The 21,095-nt window shown below is 56.0% G+C and overlaps 1 protein-coding gene across 1 annotated transcript; it reads left to right on the top strand.

Moving 5' to 3' along the window:
• Window positions 1–12,336: 12,336 nt before the first annotated feature.
• On the top strand, window positions 12,337–20,599 carry PERM1 (PPARGC1 and ESRR induced regulator, muscle 1). The gene is made up of 6 exons (XM_032709198.1): window positions 12,337–12,355; window positions 12,796–12,877; window positions 13,510–14,858; window positions 15,255–15,870; window positions 16,966–17,082; window positions 18,891–20,599. The coding sequence occupies exons 3-6, from the start codon at window positions 13,512–13,514 to the stop codon at window positions 18,968–18,970; spliced, it is 2,160 nt and encodes a 719-aa protein (XP_032565089.1). The 5' UTR covers window positions 12,337–12,355; window positions 12,796–12,877; window positions 13,510–13,511; the 3' UTR covers window positions 18,971–20,599.
• Window positions 20,600–21,095: the final 496 nt, after the last annotated feature.

Genomic DNA, 21,095 nt, shown 5'->3' with positions numbered 1-21,095 from the left:
TCCTTGGGGAGGGGGAATCGGCGCGGGGCAACTCGCTGCCATCGAGTGCTGCTCGTTTTTAGAGGTGGGAACTCCCTGTGGTCTATATGTCCTTGTTTTTTTCACTTTATGTATGGAGACTACCTGTGCTCCATACATCCTTATTTACCTCATGGATTGGAACAACCTGTGCTCCATACGTCCTTGTTATTTAACTTAGGGATGGGAACAACCTGTGCTCCATATGTCCCTGGTTTTTTTACTTTATGGATGGAAACTACCTGTGCTCCATACAGTCCTTTTTTTTTTCCCGTTACGGATGGGACCTACCCGTGCTCCACACAATCACCAGCACCGCGTTAGCCCCCGGGGGTCCCTGGCGGGCATCACTCGCTGATGGCTTTGCTAACACCCGAGGGGGTTGAAAGAAAGCCACTAAGTGGTTTGGTTTTTTTTTTTTTTCTCCCCTCCACACCCCTATTTGTGCGAATCCACACTGGCACAGAAAGCCTTCAAGCCCTCTGCGTCCGGGCTTCTGAGAGCTGGCAGGGGTGGGATTGCAAAATCCGGGGGGTTGAGCAAGAGGAGTGCGGGGAGCACGTTGCCGCAGGGAGCACAGAGAGGGGCACAGGGCACAGGGCACCGTCCTCCGGTGGCACCTCTTGGCAGCGCCGAGCCCTAGAGATGGTGACAGGTCTGTCACAAGCCACCCCTCCTCGGGGGGGGGGATGGCCCTGGCACAGCTCGCAGTGGGGCCGCGCTCAAGCTGAGCCCGGCAAAGGAACCGGAGCACTTGGCCACCGTAGGCTCGGGGTGATTAACTGGAGTGTCAGGCAATTAACTTTTTCACACTTGCAGCCTCTAAACTCCCCCATAACTCAGAGGCGACAGACTCAGTGTTTATTTTCTGCTTAAGGAGAAGTCGGCTGCAGGTTCCAAAGGAAAACAGCCGTTCCCCAGATTTATAGCCGGGCTCCAAGGCAGAGCATAGGACAAAGGAGTCAGTCGGTTTGCAAAGCTGAAGGCCGGGTCCTTGCCTGCAGAAACTGGCATTGAGGAAGCAATTCTATCAGCACAGATCTGGTCCAGACTTTGTATGAGTCATTTTCTTCCCTGAGTCACCATCTTTGTCCCTACATGGAGGGAGCAGGAACCAGCAGTGCCAATTATAAAGTGACAGTCTCAGGGCATAGTTAAAACCAGGCTGGGTCTTGCTGTGCCCTGGAGCCCCATGACAAGGCACATATGCTCATCTGTCATGGACCGTCTTACCCTTCTCAAGTATTTGGGAGCAGGGATCTTAACTTGCAGTGTGTCCAGTGGGAATCCTGCATCCCTGTGCTCCCAGCTGGGAGAAGGCTTTTGATTTTGCCATTAGGCAGCACAGAGCTGGGAACTGCATGTGTCCTGCTGGAGTGAGCCCTAGGACATCATCAGATCACTCCATCTGCCTCTTGTTTATGATGTAAACATCTCTGCACCCCTTCCCTGCCACAGGAGAATGTGCCAGCACTGACAGATCGTGGGTTTGGACAGCAGTGCTCCCAATGGGAAGCAGAAAGCTCTGCTTCTGGCTGGCCATGGGCCAGTGGCTACCCCGTGGTGGGGACTGGGGAAGAAGGGAGGAGGGCTGAGGATGGATTTGCATGCAGGTGTTACTCATCTTTGCCACTGTCTATTTATTTCTTTGAGCTGGGAGATATTTTGTGTGCAGCAACAGGCATGTTTTTGCATAAAACTGGTGCCTGGGGACAGCCTCTATTTGCATCATGGCCAGGGAGGGACCACAAATCTTGAACCAAAACCGGGGCTCTGGCTCACTAGTAAGGGTCCTGATGCTGACAGACGAGCCAAGGAATTTGCTCAGAACATCCATATTTTGGTTGGAACCAGGAGCACCTTCCCAGTCTGCTGTAACGCCTCCAGTTGCTACACAGGGATTGTTTTTTATAGCAACATCTCCAAGGTCTCGGCCTCATTATCCCCATTTTTAGAAAGGGAGAAGTAAGCGAAGGGAGGTGCAGCGTTTCAAAGAGGGCCTCCTGAGAGGCCAGCAGCACATCCCAGCTTTCCTGAAGTTCCCAGCCCTGTGGCCTTCCCACCAGGCACTGCTGGGATGGTCCTGTGAGCAGCCCATCGCTCACAGGGCGGCTGACAGCTCCCTGACCCACAGCTGCTGCCTGCGAGCTGACAGGAAGGCCCGTCTGCTATGAAGGTTAAAAATGCTGCCCATGGGGAGAGCAAAGTCTGACATTGCCTGCAGCATACTTCTCGCCTGGAGTTATTGCCTGTGGATTAGCAAAGGTCAGGGTTTAGTGCTCCAGCCCTTCCCAGTCTCTTCCTTTGCTGCAGGTTAGGGCCACGCTTGGAAATTTTGTTGATTTAGCCTGATCTGTGAGTGCATGGAAAAATCCCACCCAGCCTGGGGGAGCCATGGGAGCAGAATTCCTCCAGCAGATGTAATCGTGCTGGCGGACGGAAAATACCCCACCCCTTGGCCGCTGAGGCATGTGTGGGGAATTCGGAGGATCCCGATGGGCAGGACAGGTCCTTATCAGCACACGCTGTGTCCTCCTGCCCCTGGCACCCTCCTCTGGCAAAGCCAGAGCCCAGCTCACCCTCCCGCTCCTCCTGTTTCTGCCTCGGAGTCCTTTCATCCCTTCTCTCCCTCCCGCCCGTGCTCATTTTGCCCTGACAACTTTTCCTCCTTGCAGAACGTGGGAGGGATGAAAGCTGCAGATAATTAATAACCCTGGCGCTTCTCAGCTCTGCCTTCCTGGGAGAACTCAGAGATTCCTGCTGCCTCCACCTCTGCCTCCCCCTGCAAGTGCTCTCCCTCCGGTCATGTGCTGTCTGTTCCCAGCGCCTGAGAAATTGCAGCTGGCAGCCCTTGCTCCCAAAGACTCTGCTTGTTTTATGTGTGTGTCCAGGGGTTTGGATCCAGTCTGAGCGAGGGACAGGGAGGGAATGGCCTAGCAGCTCTTCTGGAGATGGGGTCGCTGCAGTTTATCCACAGGAAACTCCGTGTGCAGAAGCAGCTCCTTGATGTAGGTCTGTGAGGGCTTTGCTGAGATCTTGGGTAAAGCCACGCTGGGGTAGTAGAGACTTCCCATCTCCCGAGCCCCAAGTATAGCAGGAATTGCTTCTCCTGCCTCTTTTTCTCCTGTTCTGTCCCTTCCAGTTTCCAGCAGCTCTGCAGGTCGTTCAGGATCTCCTTTGCTGGCTCCTGATCTTGTGCTACCTCCTGTGCTCTCCTGCTGTTGGGTCAGTTGGAAATCAGCACTTTGCACTTGAGAAAGGAATATCTGGAAAGGCAAATGCAGGACCTGGAGAAAGAGGAGGCTTGGGACAGTGCCTCATGCAGGAAACAAATCAGTGCTGCTGCAGAAACTACCTGAGCAAACAGCAGGAAACCACAGGGAGAGGCCAAGGAGAAGCTGCTGATAACCCGGGATCACCTCCCGAGGGGTGAGTCCAGCGCTGGATCCGTCGGTGTTCCGGAGGGAGCAGCCAGGCAGGTGCTGAATTGCACTCTGCCTCTGCCTCTCTGTCTCTGGAGCATCAATTTTGCAGAAGCCTGGTCACCAGAAACCTCGTCTGCCTCGCAGAACCCTGGGGAATGTTCTCAGGGACTGGGTCAGGGCCGTTCCGTGGTGTGGATGTCACTGCCAGCTGCAGCTGAGGCTGAGGTTCATCCAGCTGTGCAGCTCCTCCAGGATTCCCTGTGTAGCCAGATCCATTCAGCCACAGTGCAGAGGTTTGGTGTTATTAAGGTGAACGCTGCATGGATAGAAAGGAGCCCCTGGTGTCCCTGCGGGGTGGGGGATGCTGGGGAAGCTCCTGCTTTAGTTCAGAGATGTCCTGACCCACAAGGCTGGATCCAGCAGCTGGTCCCTTCCCCCAGGCTTACCCCTGCACCCTGCTCCAGGGTCCAGGTTGTGGATTTGGATTTGGATTGTGTTCCCTGAGGACCATGGAGTTGCCAAGAGTGGTGGTGTGACCCTCTTGGGCTTTGGGGCTGCTTTCTCTGCAGAAGAGAGAGGCTGAGACCAATCAACTGCTCCCAGTAAATTCAGTCTTTCATCCCTAATTTCAGCCCCAGGTGCAGCCCTCACGAGCTGTCCTCCTTCCTGAATTGAAGCCCTGGGTGGACATCTCTCTCAATTCCAGATGTACACACTGTTTATTTTATTTTGGAAACTTCCCTGGTTCTCTGTCCCCATTCCTCTCCCCATTCAGAGAACTGGGACCCTGTGGCTTTTTCCCATTTGTGGGCTGACTTTAATCTCTGTCCCAGCATTTTGTCTCTGTACCTCGTGCCTGGTGCCTGAGCTGTAAGACAAAGAGGTGTTTACACTCCTGGACTGCCTGGGCACTGGGGCTGGAGAAGCAGCACAGCAGAGGCCGGGTGGAATCGAATATTTCAACACTTTTTCCATCTGTCCCCAAACCCAATATTGACCCAAGACCCCTGGGTGGCTGCTTTAGTCAAAGTTTTACCAGACGTAGCAGCTCTTGGGATCACAGCACCCCGGAGTGTGGGTTGGAGAGGAGGTGAGGACAAGGCTGCTCCCAGGAAGGGACCATCCCACCAGGATTTTGTGTCCCAGACAGAGCCTGAGGGGCACTTTGCCTCCTGCCATGAAAGGTGATGAGAGGAGAGACAATGGCTGTTCTCCCCATCCAGTGCTGATCCACCCTCTTTCCTGGAGATCCCCCTGCTCCACGCAGTTGAGGGGCTGGAGCCCTCCATGGCAGGAGGCAGATTTTCCATCCCCAAATGCCTTTCAATTAAGGAGTGCTAATGGGGCTGGATTTGGCCCGAGCACTAAGGCAGCGGGGTCAGTGCCAAACAATATCCTGTTGACATCACTTCTGAGGAGCAATTCACCACCCCAGAGGAGAAGGGGCCTCGCCTCGCAGCTCCTTGGCACAAAAAAACCTCGAAGAGGGCCGTGGCCTCTCCTCCTGCCTCTCCCAGCTCCATTATCCGGCCCTGAGGAACGTCCTTAAGGAGGGAGGTGGAGGGGAGAGAGAGGGGGAAGAGTGGCCATTCTCCCTCTGGCTGGTGATGGCCCGTCCCCGTGGGGAGGGGGCCACGGGGGGGCCCGGGGTTTGGATAACCTGCCTCATTAGTGGCTGTATGACATCATTATCTCACATTAGCGACACTCTTCCAGAGGTAATTGGGAAGCCTCTGGAATGGCCCTGTGACCTTTAATTAATGCAGTGGGGGCCTTTTCCTTGTGCGATTCCTCGCTCTGCCTCAAGCAGCTGCTTCTTGTTAAGATGCCAGCACAGGGGAGCCTTGGTCCCATGCCGGGATTTTCTAAGCCTCCATCCCCCCGGGGGAGGAATAAAAAAGGTGCATGAACAGTCAGCTGCTGCCTGACTTGTTTCAGCCTCCGTTTCCAGCAGCCCCTCGCCCGCCCCTGGCTCCAGGCTGCTGCCTGGGCAATTACCTCCCGAGCTGATTAGCTCAGCTGGGGCTCCTGCCCCTGCCCACGGGTGCCCAGGGGGACTCTTGGCCCATGGAAAGGTGGGGATGGGGAAAGGGGGCTGTGTGGTACCCACAGAGAGAGCCAGTCCTCTCATCTGCAAAGGGAAGAGGAAGAATTTAGGAAGAAATTCTTCCCTGTGAGGGTGGGGAGGCCCTGGCACAGGTTGCCCAGAGAAGCTGTGGCTGCCCCATCCCTGGAAGTGTCCAAGGCCAGGTTGGATGGAACTTGGAGCAACCTGGGCTAGTGGAAGGTGTCCCTGCCCATGGCAGGGGGGATGGAAGGAGATGAGCTTTAAGGTCTCTTCCAACCCAAACCATTCCATGATTCTGTGATGTGTCCCAGCTCAGGTTTTGCTGCTCTGCCCTGGCTGCTGGGAGGCCCCCAAGCACACACGCTGCCTTAGGCACTGGAATGGATAATCCAGAATTGTTCCTGTGGTACCAGCTCTAATCCTAATTTTGTCTCTGTAAAGACCTTTAACCCAAGGAGATAAAGACCACTGCCTGTGACTCTCCTGGCCGAGATTCTCCTCGGGGTTTCGTATTCAAAGCGTGGAAACAAATTAAAGAAAGATCTGTTCAGATTGGGGTTTTTAATTCCCTGACCAAGAGCAGCAGATTTCAAAATCAGGTGAACAGTGTAGTCAGGTCCTTGGGAAACCTTCAGCCTGCAGAGAGCTTGAGCTGTTTTGGCATTTGGACTCCTCAGGCTCTGGGGATGAGCTTGCACAGCACGATGCTCTTGGCACAGCTCACCCCTCCACAGCTGGCACAATGTCACTGTCCCCTGCTGCCCTGTGCTGTGCCAGCATGTCCGTGGGGTCTTGGAAAGCCTTTTCCGAGGGCAGAGGGGAGTGCAGCCCTCCATAACAAACAAGTGTTTTGGGGGATTCCCATTGCACAGCCTCGGACTTCAGGGGGTTAATGCCGACAGCTCTCCCAGGCTGATTTAATTCAAGCCAGACTGGAACACTCCTGGAGCTGGGACTCTCCCGCCCCGGGAGAGAGGGTGAGTGGAGCAGCGTGTGCAGGGAGCTACCGGTGTCTGTTGTGCTTTGCAACCTGACCTCTCCTCTGCTCTTTGAAGCTGCTGACAGTGGGTGGGCTGGGATCAGTGCAGTGGCCGATGTGCTGGGAGTTACAATAACACAACCGCGATGCCCCGCTCAGCCGGGAATGGGATCTGTTTGGAAGGGGGTGGGCAGAGCAGGGGTGAGGAACTCGGGACCTTGAGGGCTGACAGGGTCCTGCAGATGTGGAACAGCTTGTGTTCGGGGCTGGGGTGGGAGGAGAGGCCCTTTCAACCCAAAACATAATTAATCAGCGGCTTGGACAGAAAGCGGAGCTGTGGCTGCCGGTCCAGCTACCGTTGCCCTTTCCAGGCCCACAGCCAGAACAGGGAGGGGAGAACTTCCCCAAGCTGACACTCTGTCAGGAAGTCTCAGGTCCTTCTCCCTTCCCATGTCTCATCCTGGAGCTCTCTCTTGCTCCCGAGGGCCAGTGTCAGCCACCACTGCCTTCCCCTCCACTGCTCCACCCCAAAGCAGCCTCTCTCCCTCACATCATGTTGGGTGCAGGAGAGGAAGAGGAAGGACACCAAAGGGGTGGCCCAGGACACCAACTCACCCTCCTTTGAGACCTCATTGCAGCCCACAGCTTCCTCATGAGGGGCAGGCACTGATCTTTCTGGTGACCAGTGACAGGAACAGCATGAAGCTGCGTCAGGAGGGGGTTAGGTTGGATATTGGGAAAATGTTCCTCACCCAGAGGGTGGTTGGACACTGAACAGGCTCCCCAGGGCAGTGGGCATGACCCCAAGGCTGGCAGAGCTCAAGGAGTGTTTGGGCAACACCCTCAGACACGTGGTGGGATTGTTGGGGTGTCCTGTGCAGGGCCAGGGGCTGGACTGGATGATCCCTTCCAGCTCAGCATATTCTGTGGTTTTGTGAGTTTTGCTTTATGCCTTTGCCACACGGTCTCAGAACATCCACATCCCCAGCTGGGATGGCCCCAAACACCTCATGTTTTCTAGGACGTGCAGAGGCAGAACAGCCCTTACCCCAAAGCACTTTGGACGTTCGGTGACTGCAGAGCTCGAGCTGCTGCTGGCTCAGAGATTTGGACACCCACACGTGGCAGCTGGTGACCTACCTGTGTGGATCACTGAACATCTAATGTTCCAGCACAGGGCACGACAGCCTTGCTGTAGAGGCTCCCAGCATGCTCAAGACAGTGTTAGCAAAGACCCTGCTCTTCCAGCCTTATGGAACACGGATTTTCCCTTCAGCTAGAGGCACCACACCAGCTGGATGGGATGCTCAGCTTCCCCTACACCACCCTCCCCTACAGCCTGCAATCCTGACTGCTCTGGTACCATCAAAGCCCTAACGTCCTGCACACCTAAGACCCCTTTTTAGGATCACCACAGACCTGCTCCGTAGAATTTTAACCTCCACGGAGAAGGTTAAAAATCCAGGGAAACTGCTAACTTTGTGGCTGTAAGTGACATCTAGTGGAAACGGCAGGGAAAATGAGTCCACAGGTAAAATACTGATCCCGTTGGATTCAGGGGTGAAACTGAGTCCTGTGAGTTGGAACTTCAGCCCAGCAGCTTCTTTTCAGGACTTGTAAAAAACCCCCACAATAGAATAGCTCTTTGTGCATGGGTATGACTTGCAGAGAGAGCTTGTCTCTCACACCAGTGAGCAATGTGGAAAGCGAGGTGGCTGTGACATGACAGCTGTCCCCTGGCCTTACAGCTGCTGTCCCCAAGCCAGGAGCACCACAGCCACCCAGACCATGCACTGGCCTGCTGCCACTGTGCTGCACTTTGGGTTAAAACGGGGTGCTGGAGTAACTTTGCACTGGTGGGTGTTGTGTTGATTTAGGTCTTGCCTGTGCTCTGGCAGTGAAGAACTGCTGCCAAGGGAGCAGCTACAGTCATGGAATCATGGCTTGGGTTGGAAGGGACCTTAAAGCTCATCCAGTTCCAACCCCCTGCCATGGGCAGGGACACCTTCCACTGGACCAGGTTTCTCCAAGGCCCGGCCAACCTGTCCTTGGACACTTCCAGGGATCCAGGGGCAGCCAGCCACAGCTTCTCTGGGCAACTTCTCTGCAGCCCTGTGGCTGCAGCTTTTCCTGACAGGTTCTGGACACAGCTCTGGGGCAAGGAACAGTGTCCCACAGCCCCTGCAGAGAGGCAGAGCTGGAGAGTTCGTTGCTGAACCTGTCCCTCAGGGATGGTGCATCCAGGATCACGGATACTGAGCCCATCCACGCGCCCCTGAGGCAGCTGCCTGCCCTGTTTACCCCGCTTTCCTGGCATTGGAACCACCACTCTTGCCCCCGGGGCTGCCACCCCTGCCCTGGCTGGAAGGGTCCCGCCAGCACAGCGTGGATGTGGCCCAGAGCTATTCTTGTGTAGAGCAAAGCCAAAGCTTGCAGGGAAATCTGAAACCCAGTGAGACTTGGATTAGCAACCTGAAACTCTGGCCAGGATACGAGCTTTTGGAAGAGCTTGGCAGAGTTTCAGGCAGAGTGCAGGCTGAGTTTCAAGTCAGCAGAGGCTGACCTTTGCATGAGCCTGCTGCTGGCGGCTCGGGAAGCATGGGCTTGAATTTTAAGAGAGCCTGGGGAGCGAGTTTCAGGCAAAAAAAAAAAATCCACCAAAATAGTTAAAGGGTTTAGGCAAAAACAATGCAGAGAGTCTTATGGTTTGGGGGTGATAATTCCTGCTCACCTGCCCCCAAACCAGCAAAACCAGCCTGGTGGTTACAGCTTCCTTGCACTTCGAGTTTCAGCACAGAGTTAACCCCTTCCTCAGCGTGGAGGAGCTGCTCCTCCCAGGCTTTCCCTGGGGTAGATCTGAATTCCATGTCTGCTCCCTCCCTGTCTCGGGGGTGGTCTCGTGGCAGTGAGGGTGCAAGGTCAGAGCTGTACCTGAGCAGCTCAGAATTCCCTAATCCGAGGACTGAGCTATCCATGTGGCAGTTTGTACCTCACAGGAATTTATGGAAGGGAACAAATGCATCAGATGAGGGGGAGATCACAAGATGGAATGGCTGGTGCTCTGAGAGCAGAGGACCAGAGTCCAGAGCCCAGCCAGAGACAGGCAGACAAGGTCAGGCACTATCAGTGACCGAGGCTGAAGGATAATCCAGCCAAAAAGGAAGAAGACATGAGAAATAACCACAAACACAGTCTGTCCTGGGCAGTTGGAAGCAGCAAGGGCCAATGTTGTCTTGCTCCTGAAGCAGTGGAGACACTTCGTTTTCCATTATGCTTTTATTTTTTTTCCATTGCTTTTCCTGCAAACTCATCTCTCTTCCTCCCCTCACACACAGCATGTGATGGGTGTAGATCAGGGCAGGGAGGACATCTTCGTAATCAAACCCACATTTCTCTGCACTGTCTGTGTTGTCTCACAGTGAATTCAGCCAAACCCCTATACTCGTGATGTTTTAGTGCTGGTTTTAAGAGCTGCATGAAGATGGAATTTTCCCAAATGGAGTTTCCTGGATAGGAAATTGGTTATCTCAGAGTATTATTCCATAAAGCTCTGAAAGCTCCTTTCCCAGAAGTCAAAATCCCTTTACACTTGGAGTAACAAATGTGGAGCTTGAAGCCACAGAACGGGTCTTTATCCCAAAGGAAGCGCCCTCCCTGGCACTCCTGGTTTTCCTCCCTAGACCCCTTTTCCATGCCCTTGACCCTGGCTCTTTCTCCCATGCTGTGTCCTCTGACACGAGGCACAGAGAGGGGCCTCATCTGCTGCTTTATTTCAGGCCCATCTCTAATTACACATTGACAGTTATTTATATAATGTCCTTAATACCAGAGTGTCAACCCTGGAGGTGCTGGGACGAGGTGCTGGGAGGCTCTGCCCTCCTGGCTCTGCCCACGGCAGGTGCCATCCACCAGCTGGTGCTGGAGCAGCCCTGTGGCAATCCCAGCATCTGGCATCACCCCCTCGGGAGAGCCAGAGCCAGGTATCCCGGAGAGGCACCACGTGCCAGAAGGAAATCGGAGCCGGGCTGTCCGGGCTGCCACTGCTGGATGCCCTTGGCAGGCAGCACCGTGCCCCTCGGGGTAGGGTGCCATGCCCTTGAAGGCCATGCTGGGCTTTTATCCACCCCGGGAGGAAGGCAGGGAAGCGGCGGCAGATGTGTCATTTCCCCAAGGACGGCGCGCGGGGGCTTCACCCTGGACAGCTAAATAAATAGCGGGATGTCTCCTGCGCTGAGACTTGTTTGTGTCTGGGGGGCCGGGGTGGGCCGTGTTGGGGGGGTGTGTGCAGTTCCTGTGGGGTTTGGAGCGTGGCTGCCCTGGCGCTGGGTTTGCAATGTGCCGCTGATAACGCGGGGCCGCCAGCCCGCTGCTGGCTCCCGGTTCCGTCTCGCTGCCTCTGCCCCTTTCATGTTCTCTGCTGCGGTTTGCGAGGCTGAGTTTAAAGGTTTCTCTGACTAACCCTGGCTGCCGGGCTCAAAGGGAAGGAAGTCGACTGCAGCCAAGAAAAGGAAGCCAGTTGGTTTCCCTTCTGCGTCTGCGAGCTGTGTGAGGGGGAGAAGGGTGTAGCCAGATCAGACGTGAGATAGGATGGGAAGGCAGCAGACCTCTTTCCTTCCATATTTTCTCGGCTGGACAAGCTCCCTGCGTGCGTCAGCCTGGAGCAGGGAGAAGGGAAGCGTGTCCTGGTCAATATTTACCCCTTGATTCCAGCTGCTGGTGGGCTGGACCCTCCTGGCTCGCTGCCGGGCTGTGCAGTGTGAGGCGGCAGCCACGACGGGGAGCTTCCATCCCGCGGGATGGCCGGGGCTGGCAGGGCTGGCAGGACAGGGCAGGAGGTTCCCTCCTCCCAGCCGGAGCCAGCTGCTGGCCCCGGCTCCCTGGAATGTGCGTCCTGGCATGGCCAGCACCCCAGCCCGGCTGAGGACACCTGAGATGGATGCAGAGCATGTGGGTCCCTCTTGGTTCCCACAGCATTCCAGGACCCCTGCAGGGGGGTTCAGAGCATGTGGATCCCTTTTAGATCCCCACAGGACCCTCGAGGCAGATGCAGAGCATGTGGGACCCTCTTGACTCCCACAAGCATCTGCAAGACTCCTGAGGTGAATGCAGAGCATGTGAGTCCATCTCAGCACCCAGAGCAACTACAAGACCCCCGAGGTGGTTGCAGAGCATGTGGGTCCCTCTCAGCACCCAGAGTAACTACAAGACCCCCGAGGTGGTTGCAGAGCATGTGGGTCCCTCTTGGCTCCTGTAGCATCTACAGGACCCCCAAAGTGGATGCAGAGCATGTGGGTCTTTCGTGGCTCTCCCACAACATCCATGGGACCCCCCAAGGTGGGTGCAGAGCGTGTGGGTCCCTCTTGGCTTCTGTAGCATCTGCAGGACCCCCAAAGTGTAGGCAGAGCACGTGGGTCCCTCTCAGCTCCCACAGCATCTACACCAGTGGCCATCTCCAGTTGTGGGGGCTGCAGCACCCTGGTGGCAAAAGAAGTGACCAGAGCCTTGGGGCAGTGCTGGCCCCCCCGGGCTGGGGCTCACACTCACAGCCACTGTCCTGCAGCAGCTACTTCAGGGCAGCTATTTCTGGCCCCTGGGACAGGGAGGGCATGTGGTGGGAGGCAGCTCCGGGGCTCGTGGGAGCCGAGGGCTATTTCTGGCTCTGGTTGCTGACCTGCCAGGCCACCCTCGGCCAGTAACTCCCTCGTGCCAGGCTCACCCAGAGCCTCCAGCCCCAGGCTCCCTCCAGCACGTGGACCAGGTGTCCCTGGGCGGTGTGGGACGGCTGCCACACGCACCCTGCAAGGTTTGTCACAAGACCAGGATGCTGGCTGTGATCTTTTGATGTCACTCTGCGGTAGGCTGGCAGTAAGTGCCCTGGGAGTGCTCTCAGAGGGTGAACCATGCCCTGGGGCGTGCTTTTGTCACCGTGGAAATGACGACTGAGGCAAAGGGTGGGTGTGTGTGGGAAAAAGGACAGTCATTGCCATCCAGGTGTCCCACTCCCTCATGTGATGAAAGGTGCGAGCTCCGTGGCCTTTGCCCCCTCTCCGTTGGCCATCCCATGGCTGAGGGCAGAACGGAGCACTGGGCATCAGGAGTGGTCCCAGGGACCCCAAACGTGGCTGTGGGACAGACACACATTGGCTGATGCCCTGACATGTCCCCCACCAGCTTCTATATATGGGCCTGCCCTCTCTGAACCCACCGCACTCGGCTCTCAAGTGACACGCTGGGGAGGGAGGGGGGGTCTATTTTTAGCCCCTGAATGGATCTGTGCTGGAGCCGAGCTCTCTGCCCCCGTCAAGGGTACGGCATCATGTTGTGCTGGGAGGATTTTCCTGCGTGGCTCTTTGAATGGCTCCATCCCCACCTTAGGTCGGGGTACAGGTAGGATTCAGCTTTGTGATCTCTCTGCTGCTTCTGCTGCTGGATCCCCACTGTTTTGGGCTCTGTCGCAAGTCCCTCCCCGGGGCCACGGCTATGGAAGGAGCTGCCATGGCTTGCTGGAATGCCCTGTTTGACATGTCCTGTTTGGAGTGTGCTTCGTGCTCCCCTCCTGCATGATGCTGTGGCAGCAGGAACAGAAATCCCACAGTTTTTAAAATGTGTTGTAGGCAAGAGGAGTAGGAAAGGGGCGTGTGAGGTGTGATGCTGCTGTGCTGCTGTGGAGAGAATCCCAAACCTTCTGTGCAGCTGTGGAGAGAATCCCAACCCCTCTGTGCTGCCGTGCTCGGGGAGCAGAGGCAGCAGGGACCAGAGGGGGGTAGCAGTGGTCTCTCTCACTGCTGGATGGGTTATGGTCCAGCACAGCCATCCCCATCCTGCTGAGTCTGCCAGGAGCTGGAATTTCAGCTGGAAAGATGGGAGGATGAGTGAGGATGAGCGAATGCAGATGGCAGGGAAGGAACCCGTGGGGACAGGATTAGGGGCACACACCTCACACCTCACACCTGCCAACATTAGTGCCACTTCCTCATGCCCCCATCTCTCCCCCCCCCCACTTTGCTTTCCCGCTGCAGGCATGGATAACTTCGAGTACAGCATCCAGCTGAACGACAGGGAATGGGCTGAGTTCTTCTTGGCCTCAGAGGAGTGCAACCTCGCCCCGGCCTCGCTGGCCACGGCCGAGGAGCAGTGCCTCAGTGACATTGAGCAAGGGGACGGCCACGCCAGCCCCCACAGGCTGATCCCAGCCGGGGAGGGCAGCGAGCCAGTGCCTGGCACAGGGAGCTCTGCCCCACGTGGGGTGCCCGGAGACACCCCCCTGCGCTGGCAGGCCGGTGGGCACCTCTCCCCGCCGGAGCTGCTGTCGGGCAGCGAGGACGAAGCGGAGCTGGGCTCGGTCGGCAGGTTCCTGTGTGAGAGCGACCAGCCCGGCTGCCCGGCCAGCCCTGCCATGCCCAGCGCACAGAGGAGGCAGCCCCCTCGCCCCCCTGCAGCCCCCCTCGCCGGGCAGGCCGGTGGCACAGCCCAGGGCAGCCCAGGGCAGGACGCAGCGGGCGAAGCAGCAGCATCGGAGAAAGGAGCAGCAGGAGGCAGCCGGGACATGGAGACCCCCAGCACCCCAAGCACCCCCGAGCCGGGAGGGGACGCAGGAGGGGGACAACCCCACGGCAGCGAGGTGGTGGCACAGCCGGGGACTCCGGTGGGGGGTAGTTCACCAGCACCCCCTGCCAGGAGAAGGCATCCCAGCGCTTCCCACTCGGAGCCCAGGCTGCGGGGACCCTCGTGTGACCCCCCCAGCCCATCCCCGGGGGTTGCACAGGAGGAGGCGAGCGGGGAGAGGGCGGGGGCTGAGCAGAGCTCCCCGGCCGGGTCCCCCAGCGTGGTGAGGCCCAAGGTGCCGGGGCAGCAGAAGAAGAGCCGCAAGCAGCGCGGGGCCAGCGCTGCCGAGGGGGACAGGGAGCCTGGGGGGGCTGCTGCTCAGGGGGCTGCACAGGGACCCGGGAAGGCACCTCCAAGCTCACCAATGTCCTCTCGGAAGAGCAAAGGGAAGGAGAAGGCGGCCAAGGCGGCTTTGGGGAGGATGAGCAGCGAGGAGGCGGCGGAGAGCAAGCCACCGGTGCCCGGCCCTGGCGTGGATGAGGGGGATCCAGCCGGGAGTGCTCCCCCGAGGCAGAAGGGGAAGGAGCCAGGGGCACAGTCCCCGGGGAAGACAAAGGCCACCAAGCCCTCAAAGGCAGGGCAGGCTGGTGGCTTGGGCGTACGTGACGGTGCACCAGTGATCCCTGACAACGGAGCCCTGGCTCCCTCAGGAGAGGCATGCCAGGAGATGCCAGGGAAGCCTCTCCAACCCAAGAGCGTGGCAGCTTTCAGAGGGGATGCTGCTGAGGGAGCCTGGAAGGATCCTGCAGCTGAGATCCCTGGGGTTCCTGCAGCTGAGATCCCTGGAGTCCCTGCAGCTGAGATCCCTGGAGTCCCTGCAGCTGAAATCCCTGGAGTTCCTGCAGCTGAGATCCCTGGAGTTCCTGCAGTTGAGATCCCTGGGGTTCTTGCAGTTAAGATCACTGGAGTCCCTGCAGCTGAGATCCCTGGGGTTTCTGTAGCTGAGATCCCCAGCAAGCCTGCAGCTGAGATCCCCAGGAAGCCCTCGGAGATCCCCACGGTTCCTTCAATTGAAATCCCTTGGGAGCCTGCCCCTGAGACTCTGAGGAAGCCTTCAGCTGGGATCCCCAGGTCTCCTCCTATTGACATCCCTAGGAAGACTGCAGCTGGGATCCCCAGGGTTGCTACTCCTGAGATCCCTTGGGGACCTGCCCCTGAGTTCCCCAGGAAGCTGAGCCCCCCGTGCTTTGCAGATGGAGCTTCTGCAAGGTCAGACACCCTGGACGTGACCTGGCCTGAGATGTATGACTATTTTTTCTGTGATTCCCAAGAGGAAGAAGAACTGGGGAGCTCAGTGGAGGGGCGGAGATCACCCTTGCAAAGGGAAATATCCTGGCCTGAACTGTATGAGTATTTTTTCAATGAACCAGAAGGAAACAGGAAAAAAGTCAAAGGTAAAGACAGGAAAAGAAAGAAGTTCAGCAGCTTGGACCACACTGGGCTGCAGAATGAGGATCCCAGCTCAGCTGCAGTCAAGGACACTGTGATTATCTCAGTCCCCGAGGTGTGTGAACACTTCTTCCCAGAGACACCTAGGAACAGGATGGGCTGGAGAGGGATTTTCTCGATCGCTCCAGCCTCCGAGGTGAAGAGAGCTGTGGGGGCTCTGAAGTCCCTCCTGCAAAGGCAAATCCACCCCGATGGCAGCCAAGCCCCAGCCTCCCAGGCTCTGGTGCCGAGAGGATCCGCAGAGAAGTTCGCCCTCGTCCCACTGGCTCCCCTGGGAAGAGGCCAGGTGTGGCCAGAGGGTGAGGAGATGGCCCTTGCACTGAGAGGTAAAGCATGTTATCCCCTGTAGGGATGTGTCCCATGCTGTGTCACGCTGGCTCTCCCTTGGGATGCTCCCACTGTCCCCGTGCCAAGCGAGTGCTGCTGGCCAGATCCTGCAGGCTGGCTCCCAGCACTGCAGCAGGCATGGACAGGGAATCTGGGACTTAAAAAAAAAACACTGTTAATTTGAAAAACACCCTCCAGAGACCCTCCAGAGGTCACCCGAACGTTGGCTGTTCCTGGAGGCAGGTGAGAGAAACAGGAATAAAGGGAGAGAAGTTTGACCCACGAGGACAGTCAGTGTATTTGTCTTAAAGCTTATATGATGCTTGGAGCCACAGGGCCTCGTAGTTAATATTAAACCCAAACAATGAGTGAGTCATTCCAAAGGGTGCCTCAAAATAGAGCTTCCAGTTGGTTTGCACGGAGAAAAGCCCCTTTGCCGTGGTCACAGATAATTAGGAAGTCAGTTTTAATTAAAAGCCTGATCAAATAAACATAGGAGCAAAAATAACCTACTCTTCCAGCATGAAGTTCCAGGCTGGAAATCCGTCAGGGGAGGAAATTTAGAGCACTCAGGGATGTCCCCATCCCTGGACTTAGCAGGAGGTGGGAGTGGGGTGGGATCAGTGAGGTGCTGAGCACTGGTGTTTCTCAGGGGAATAGACGTTGTCCTAGAGCAGTGTGTGCCTTTGGGCACTGTCTGGCAGGAAGGGGGCCTTGCCCAGAGGTCCCCAGGAATCACTTTCTCCTAAATCTACTCCCCAGACCCACTTCCAGCCACCACGCTGCTCTGGGAAGATACACAGGGAGGTGTGAGGCAGCCACAGGTCCTGGGGTGGCATTGACAAACATTTGCCTCAGGGTCTTAAGAAAGTCTAAAGCTGAGAGGGGTGAAAAATGCGCCCCTCACCTTAGGAAACATAACTGAGTCCTAAATAGACACGTTTGACTTGACAAAGGGTGGAAAAAAAAGTCTCCAGGGAGGGAAAATGTGTGACAACGACGTGACTCCCTGGGAGCGCGAGGGACTCGTGTCCCGGGGGGACACACGGGGGCTGTGGCATAAAATCCCAAAGCTCGTGCTCCTCTTCTGGCAGGGACAGCAGAGGATCCACGAGTGCTGACCCACAAAGACATGTGCCTGGTGTTCTGTGCCTTTGCATCCTGGGCAGTGAAGACATCTGACCTGCAGGCTCCGGATGCCTGGAAGACCAGTACGTACAGTGCCCGGCCCGGCGGGAGAGGGGCGGGAATGACTTTGTGGAAGACTTGGCAGGGAGAAAAGCAGGGGATACAAATGCACCTACTGCTGCCTGTGGGAAAGTGCAGACACTTCCCTGCTTTTCCAGAGAAGTGTCCTTTTAATGCCTTGCCTCTCTCGTGGAGTGGCAGCCCTGATTCCTGCTCACTCACATCGTCCTTTCCCCGCACCAAGTGGCTGCTGACAGGAGCTGAGCTGTAGGACAAGTCTATCCCCAGCCTTGGCCCTGCTGCTGACAGGGACCAGGAGCAGTTTGTCAGGAGAAGAGAGGCTTCTTTAGGATCCATGCTGGCTAGCAGCGGGATCAGGACCTGGAGTGTGCAGGTTTAGGCTCCCTCATCTCAGCTGGAACAAGTGCATGTGTTTTTTCAAATGTGCTATGAAGATATAACCTTCTTTCTAAATACAGCTTAGCTGAAGTATTATCCTGGTGCACTGAGTCCTGCAGGTAAATGGAGCTCTGTTGGATCCTCTCCTCTCCAACCACAACACTGGGATAGGTGGTGGGAAGAGAGGAAGCTCAGGAATCACGAATTTGCTGAGCCCCCCCCAGGAGTGCAGGTGGCTGGATGAGCAGGGAATGGGGCAGTGGGAGCAGCATTCCTCATTTCTACCCTGGATGGAGCAGCTGAGTGCAGGGTCCAGCCCTGGAGAGCCCCTTCCATGGGGTGAGATGCTGAGAAAAAGGCTTCCTGCTGCTTGTCCGGGGGAGGAATGTTCCCCACTAAGGTCACACAGGAAGCTGACACCCTGGGCTGAGAATAGCTCATTAGCTAAGGCTGCTCAGTGCCATCATCACAAGGAGCTTTTGGCCTGCTCCTCCTTGTCTTCTGGGTATGGGATGGTGGACGTGGCTTTGGGGAGGTGAGAAAAGTGGGATATGGGTCCTTGTGCCCTTGGGATCACATAACCCTGGTGAGGACAGGAGATGGGAGGCAGTTCCACCTAGTCCTGGACTAGCCATTCTCTTTAGGCATCCTAGGTTTCAGCTGAATTTCCCTGTTTCTGTCCCTCTAACACGTAAATCAAAATCAAGTCTGAATTTAAACTGGGAACTCCAAAGGCATGGCTTGGATTCCCAGTTTTGCTTGGGAATTTAACCTCTCTTATAAACCAAGCTAAAAACATTGGCTGACAGTACAGAGAAAAGCTTGATTCTGTGTATAATCCCCACTAGTTATTTGTTGTATCTCTACATTTTTTGTTTTGGGTATTTTCTGCTTTTGGCTGGGATCAGAAAATCCACAGATAATCCACAAAATGGTATTTTTCTGGCATCTTCCTGGTCCAAACAGAAGCAGAAAATGAAGGGACTGTCCTGAAGCCCTGGTGAGATTTTCTACTGTGTCTTCCTCATCCAAGATTAAACCTGTGTATCCAACCAATCCATTAAATCTCCACCTGAACCTGTGTATCCAACCAGTGCACATCCCTACCCCACACAGGGAGCCTATTTAGTGTTTCCCTGAAAAAAAAGCCGTTTGCTGTGGAATGGTGGTGTGATCCATGTGCCCAAACTACAGCACTGGATATGGGCAGCCAGGCTGTGGGTGTCTGGGAATGCACTGGGAATAAATTCGGTGTGGAGGGGATGAAAAGCAAAGGCAGGAGGAGACTGGGGAAGGGAGGGGAGTGACCCCTCTATGGCCCACGGAACAGGGTGGGCCAAGCAGCTTGTGGTCTGCAGGTCTGGAAAAAAGATCTTTGGGTTTGGAAGAAGCACCCAGACTAACTGTGGGAATGTGTTGGGCTCTTTTCCAGTGTTCCTGGCAAGTTTTGGCACACTCTCTGCCATCCGCTACTTCCGGAGGCAGGTCAGAGAAGGACAACCCCGGACTTAGGCTCAGCCCACACTGGAGGTGCTTCCTGGGGACAGGTGGGCACGGTGGAGGCAGAGACTGGGGGCTTTGTTCTTGGACAGTGTGAGAAGCCTGGATCCCAGCACCAAGACTTCTCTGGACCCATCCCTACACGGGACAGGACGTCACAGGAAGCAGGATCGTTCCGGTGACAGGAGTTGATGGCACGGTAGGCAGGCGGTACCTGCACTGGAGAAAAGGGGAGCCCAGCCTGGGCTGGCTCTGGTCTTTCCTTGCACTCTCCTGGGACACTCCCTAGGAGCAGCCAGTGTCTGTTCCAGGGCACTGCTTATCCCTCCTCCCCGCTGAAGTCACCTGGTGGCAGAGGAAGGCACTGACGTGGTGGTGGAGGGAGGTGAGGGCAAAAGAAACCAGGAAAGTGCTTCATTCGTATGAAAGAGCTGGGATATCTGTGAAGGAAGAGTGGAGAGAGCTTTGGGAAGAGCTGTCTGTCCAAACATGGGGCTTGGCTAAGCATGTGCTGGCTGGGCAGCAGCTAAAGGGGGATGGAGGGGCCGCTCTCCTGGCAGAGCCCAGGGCTCCCATGACTGGTTTTGGCTCACTGCAGGAGGACTCATCCTCTTGGATTGCACTCCTAGAAGTCACAGTTCAGTGTAACAGTTCAGGAGGCTGAGATAAGGTTTCTGTTGCATGTAGCCACCTCAGCCCTGCTGAGCCAGAACCACGTCTGTCCCCGTGGGTGAGGAGCACCCGCTGCAAGGGCACATCCCAAACCCATAGGCAGAGGATGGACAGAGGTCACACAGCCAGAGCCAGGGGAAGGGGCAGCCAGGAAGGGTTCTGCAGGAGGTGCACAGGATGGAAAGGGGCAGCAGAGAAAGGGGCTGAGCTCAGGGAAGTCTCAGGAAAGAGCCCTGACGAGGACAGGAGCATGTCGGAGAGGAGGAAGAAGTACGTGTATGTGTTTGGCTCTGCCCAAACCACACAGAGGGTCTGGACATATGACTTGTTCCCTCTTCTGCCTCCCACCCTAGAGGGGTAAAATTGGTTGGGGGAGATTGGGGGTGAGGGGGTGCTGTGGCTGAGTCTGTAACCTGGGGGCCTGGGAAGGGCTCGAGGGGGCCCAGAATGGAAGGTGGGGTGGAAAATAAAAAGGAAGCAATTCAGTTCCTCCCCTGTCTCCAGTGCCTTCCTCATCACTCAAGGGCATTATTCATGAGGGTTTTTCTTGACTCCCAAGTCTGGTAACAGCATGAATGTGAGGTTAAGCACTCAGGGACCAGATCCACAAAGGTACTAAGGGAAATCAGCCCAGAATACCAGTGTGGATCTGCCTGTGAGCTTTATAGGAATGATGTGGTGATGTTTGTCTCATGAAACCAGAGAGGGGAGGTTTAGCTCTTTCCTTGTAATGCAGAGTGCCATGCAATTTTAATGTGTGTAGGGATGGACTGAAGACCATGTATTGTTGCTGATAAGAGAGCACACTGTGCAATTGTGCAGTGAGATATGTAACTGTAAGTAGTGAGAGAGATGTACAGGCTCTATATGGACTATAGCAGCTGTATATCCAGTAAGAGGAGTTTTGTGGAGGAGAAGAACAGATAAAACATGCTGGAAGCTTCTAATAAAGTTCTATTTCATTTACTACTTTTGTGTACATTCCTCTGTCTGCATGGTGGGTGTGGGAAACCATTGAATGAGTACTGAGCTTTAAAGAATGAGAAATCAATGCATTATGTGTCTGTTGATACAAAACTGCAGGAGCTGATGGGCTGGTTTTTGGAGCCCTGGAGGACAGAGCATGCAGGGAGATGGGCTGTGTCTCCTCTGTTTGGCTCAGTCCCCATGCCTGCCCCTCCGAGACGCATCTTGGCTGTCACATGTTGCTAACAGCCTGTTCCAGAGAACCCTCCTGCCTCAGAAGCTCTCAGCTTCTCTTCAGATGGCTCCTCAGGGCCCTCTGAACAGATCAGTGAGCACAAGTCAGTGCCCAGCAGCAGCTCCTGCCTTCGGTCCATCGACCCTCATCACCTCCGTGCTCCCTGATCCCGCTCTCCAGCCCGGGCTGCATCCAGGAACACCTGGCACTGCCTTCTCAGAAATGCCCAGCAGACCCGCTCCCTGCACCAAGCAGGAGCACAGG

Source organism: Chiroxiphia lanceolata, chromosome 22, assembly GCF_009829145.1.
Source record: "Chiroxiphia lanceolata isolate bChiLan1 chromosome 22, bChiLan1.pri, whole genome shotgun sequence".
NCBI lineage: Eukaryota > Metazoa > Chordata > Aves > Passeriformes > Pipridae > Chiroxiphia > Chiroxiphia lanceolata.
The sequence above is the reverse complement of the archived record's forward strand: the minus strand, read 5'-3'. Positions and strand labels throughout refer to the sequence as shown.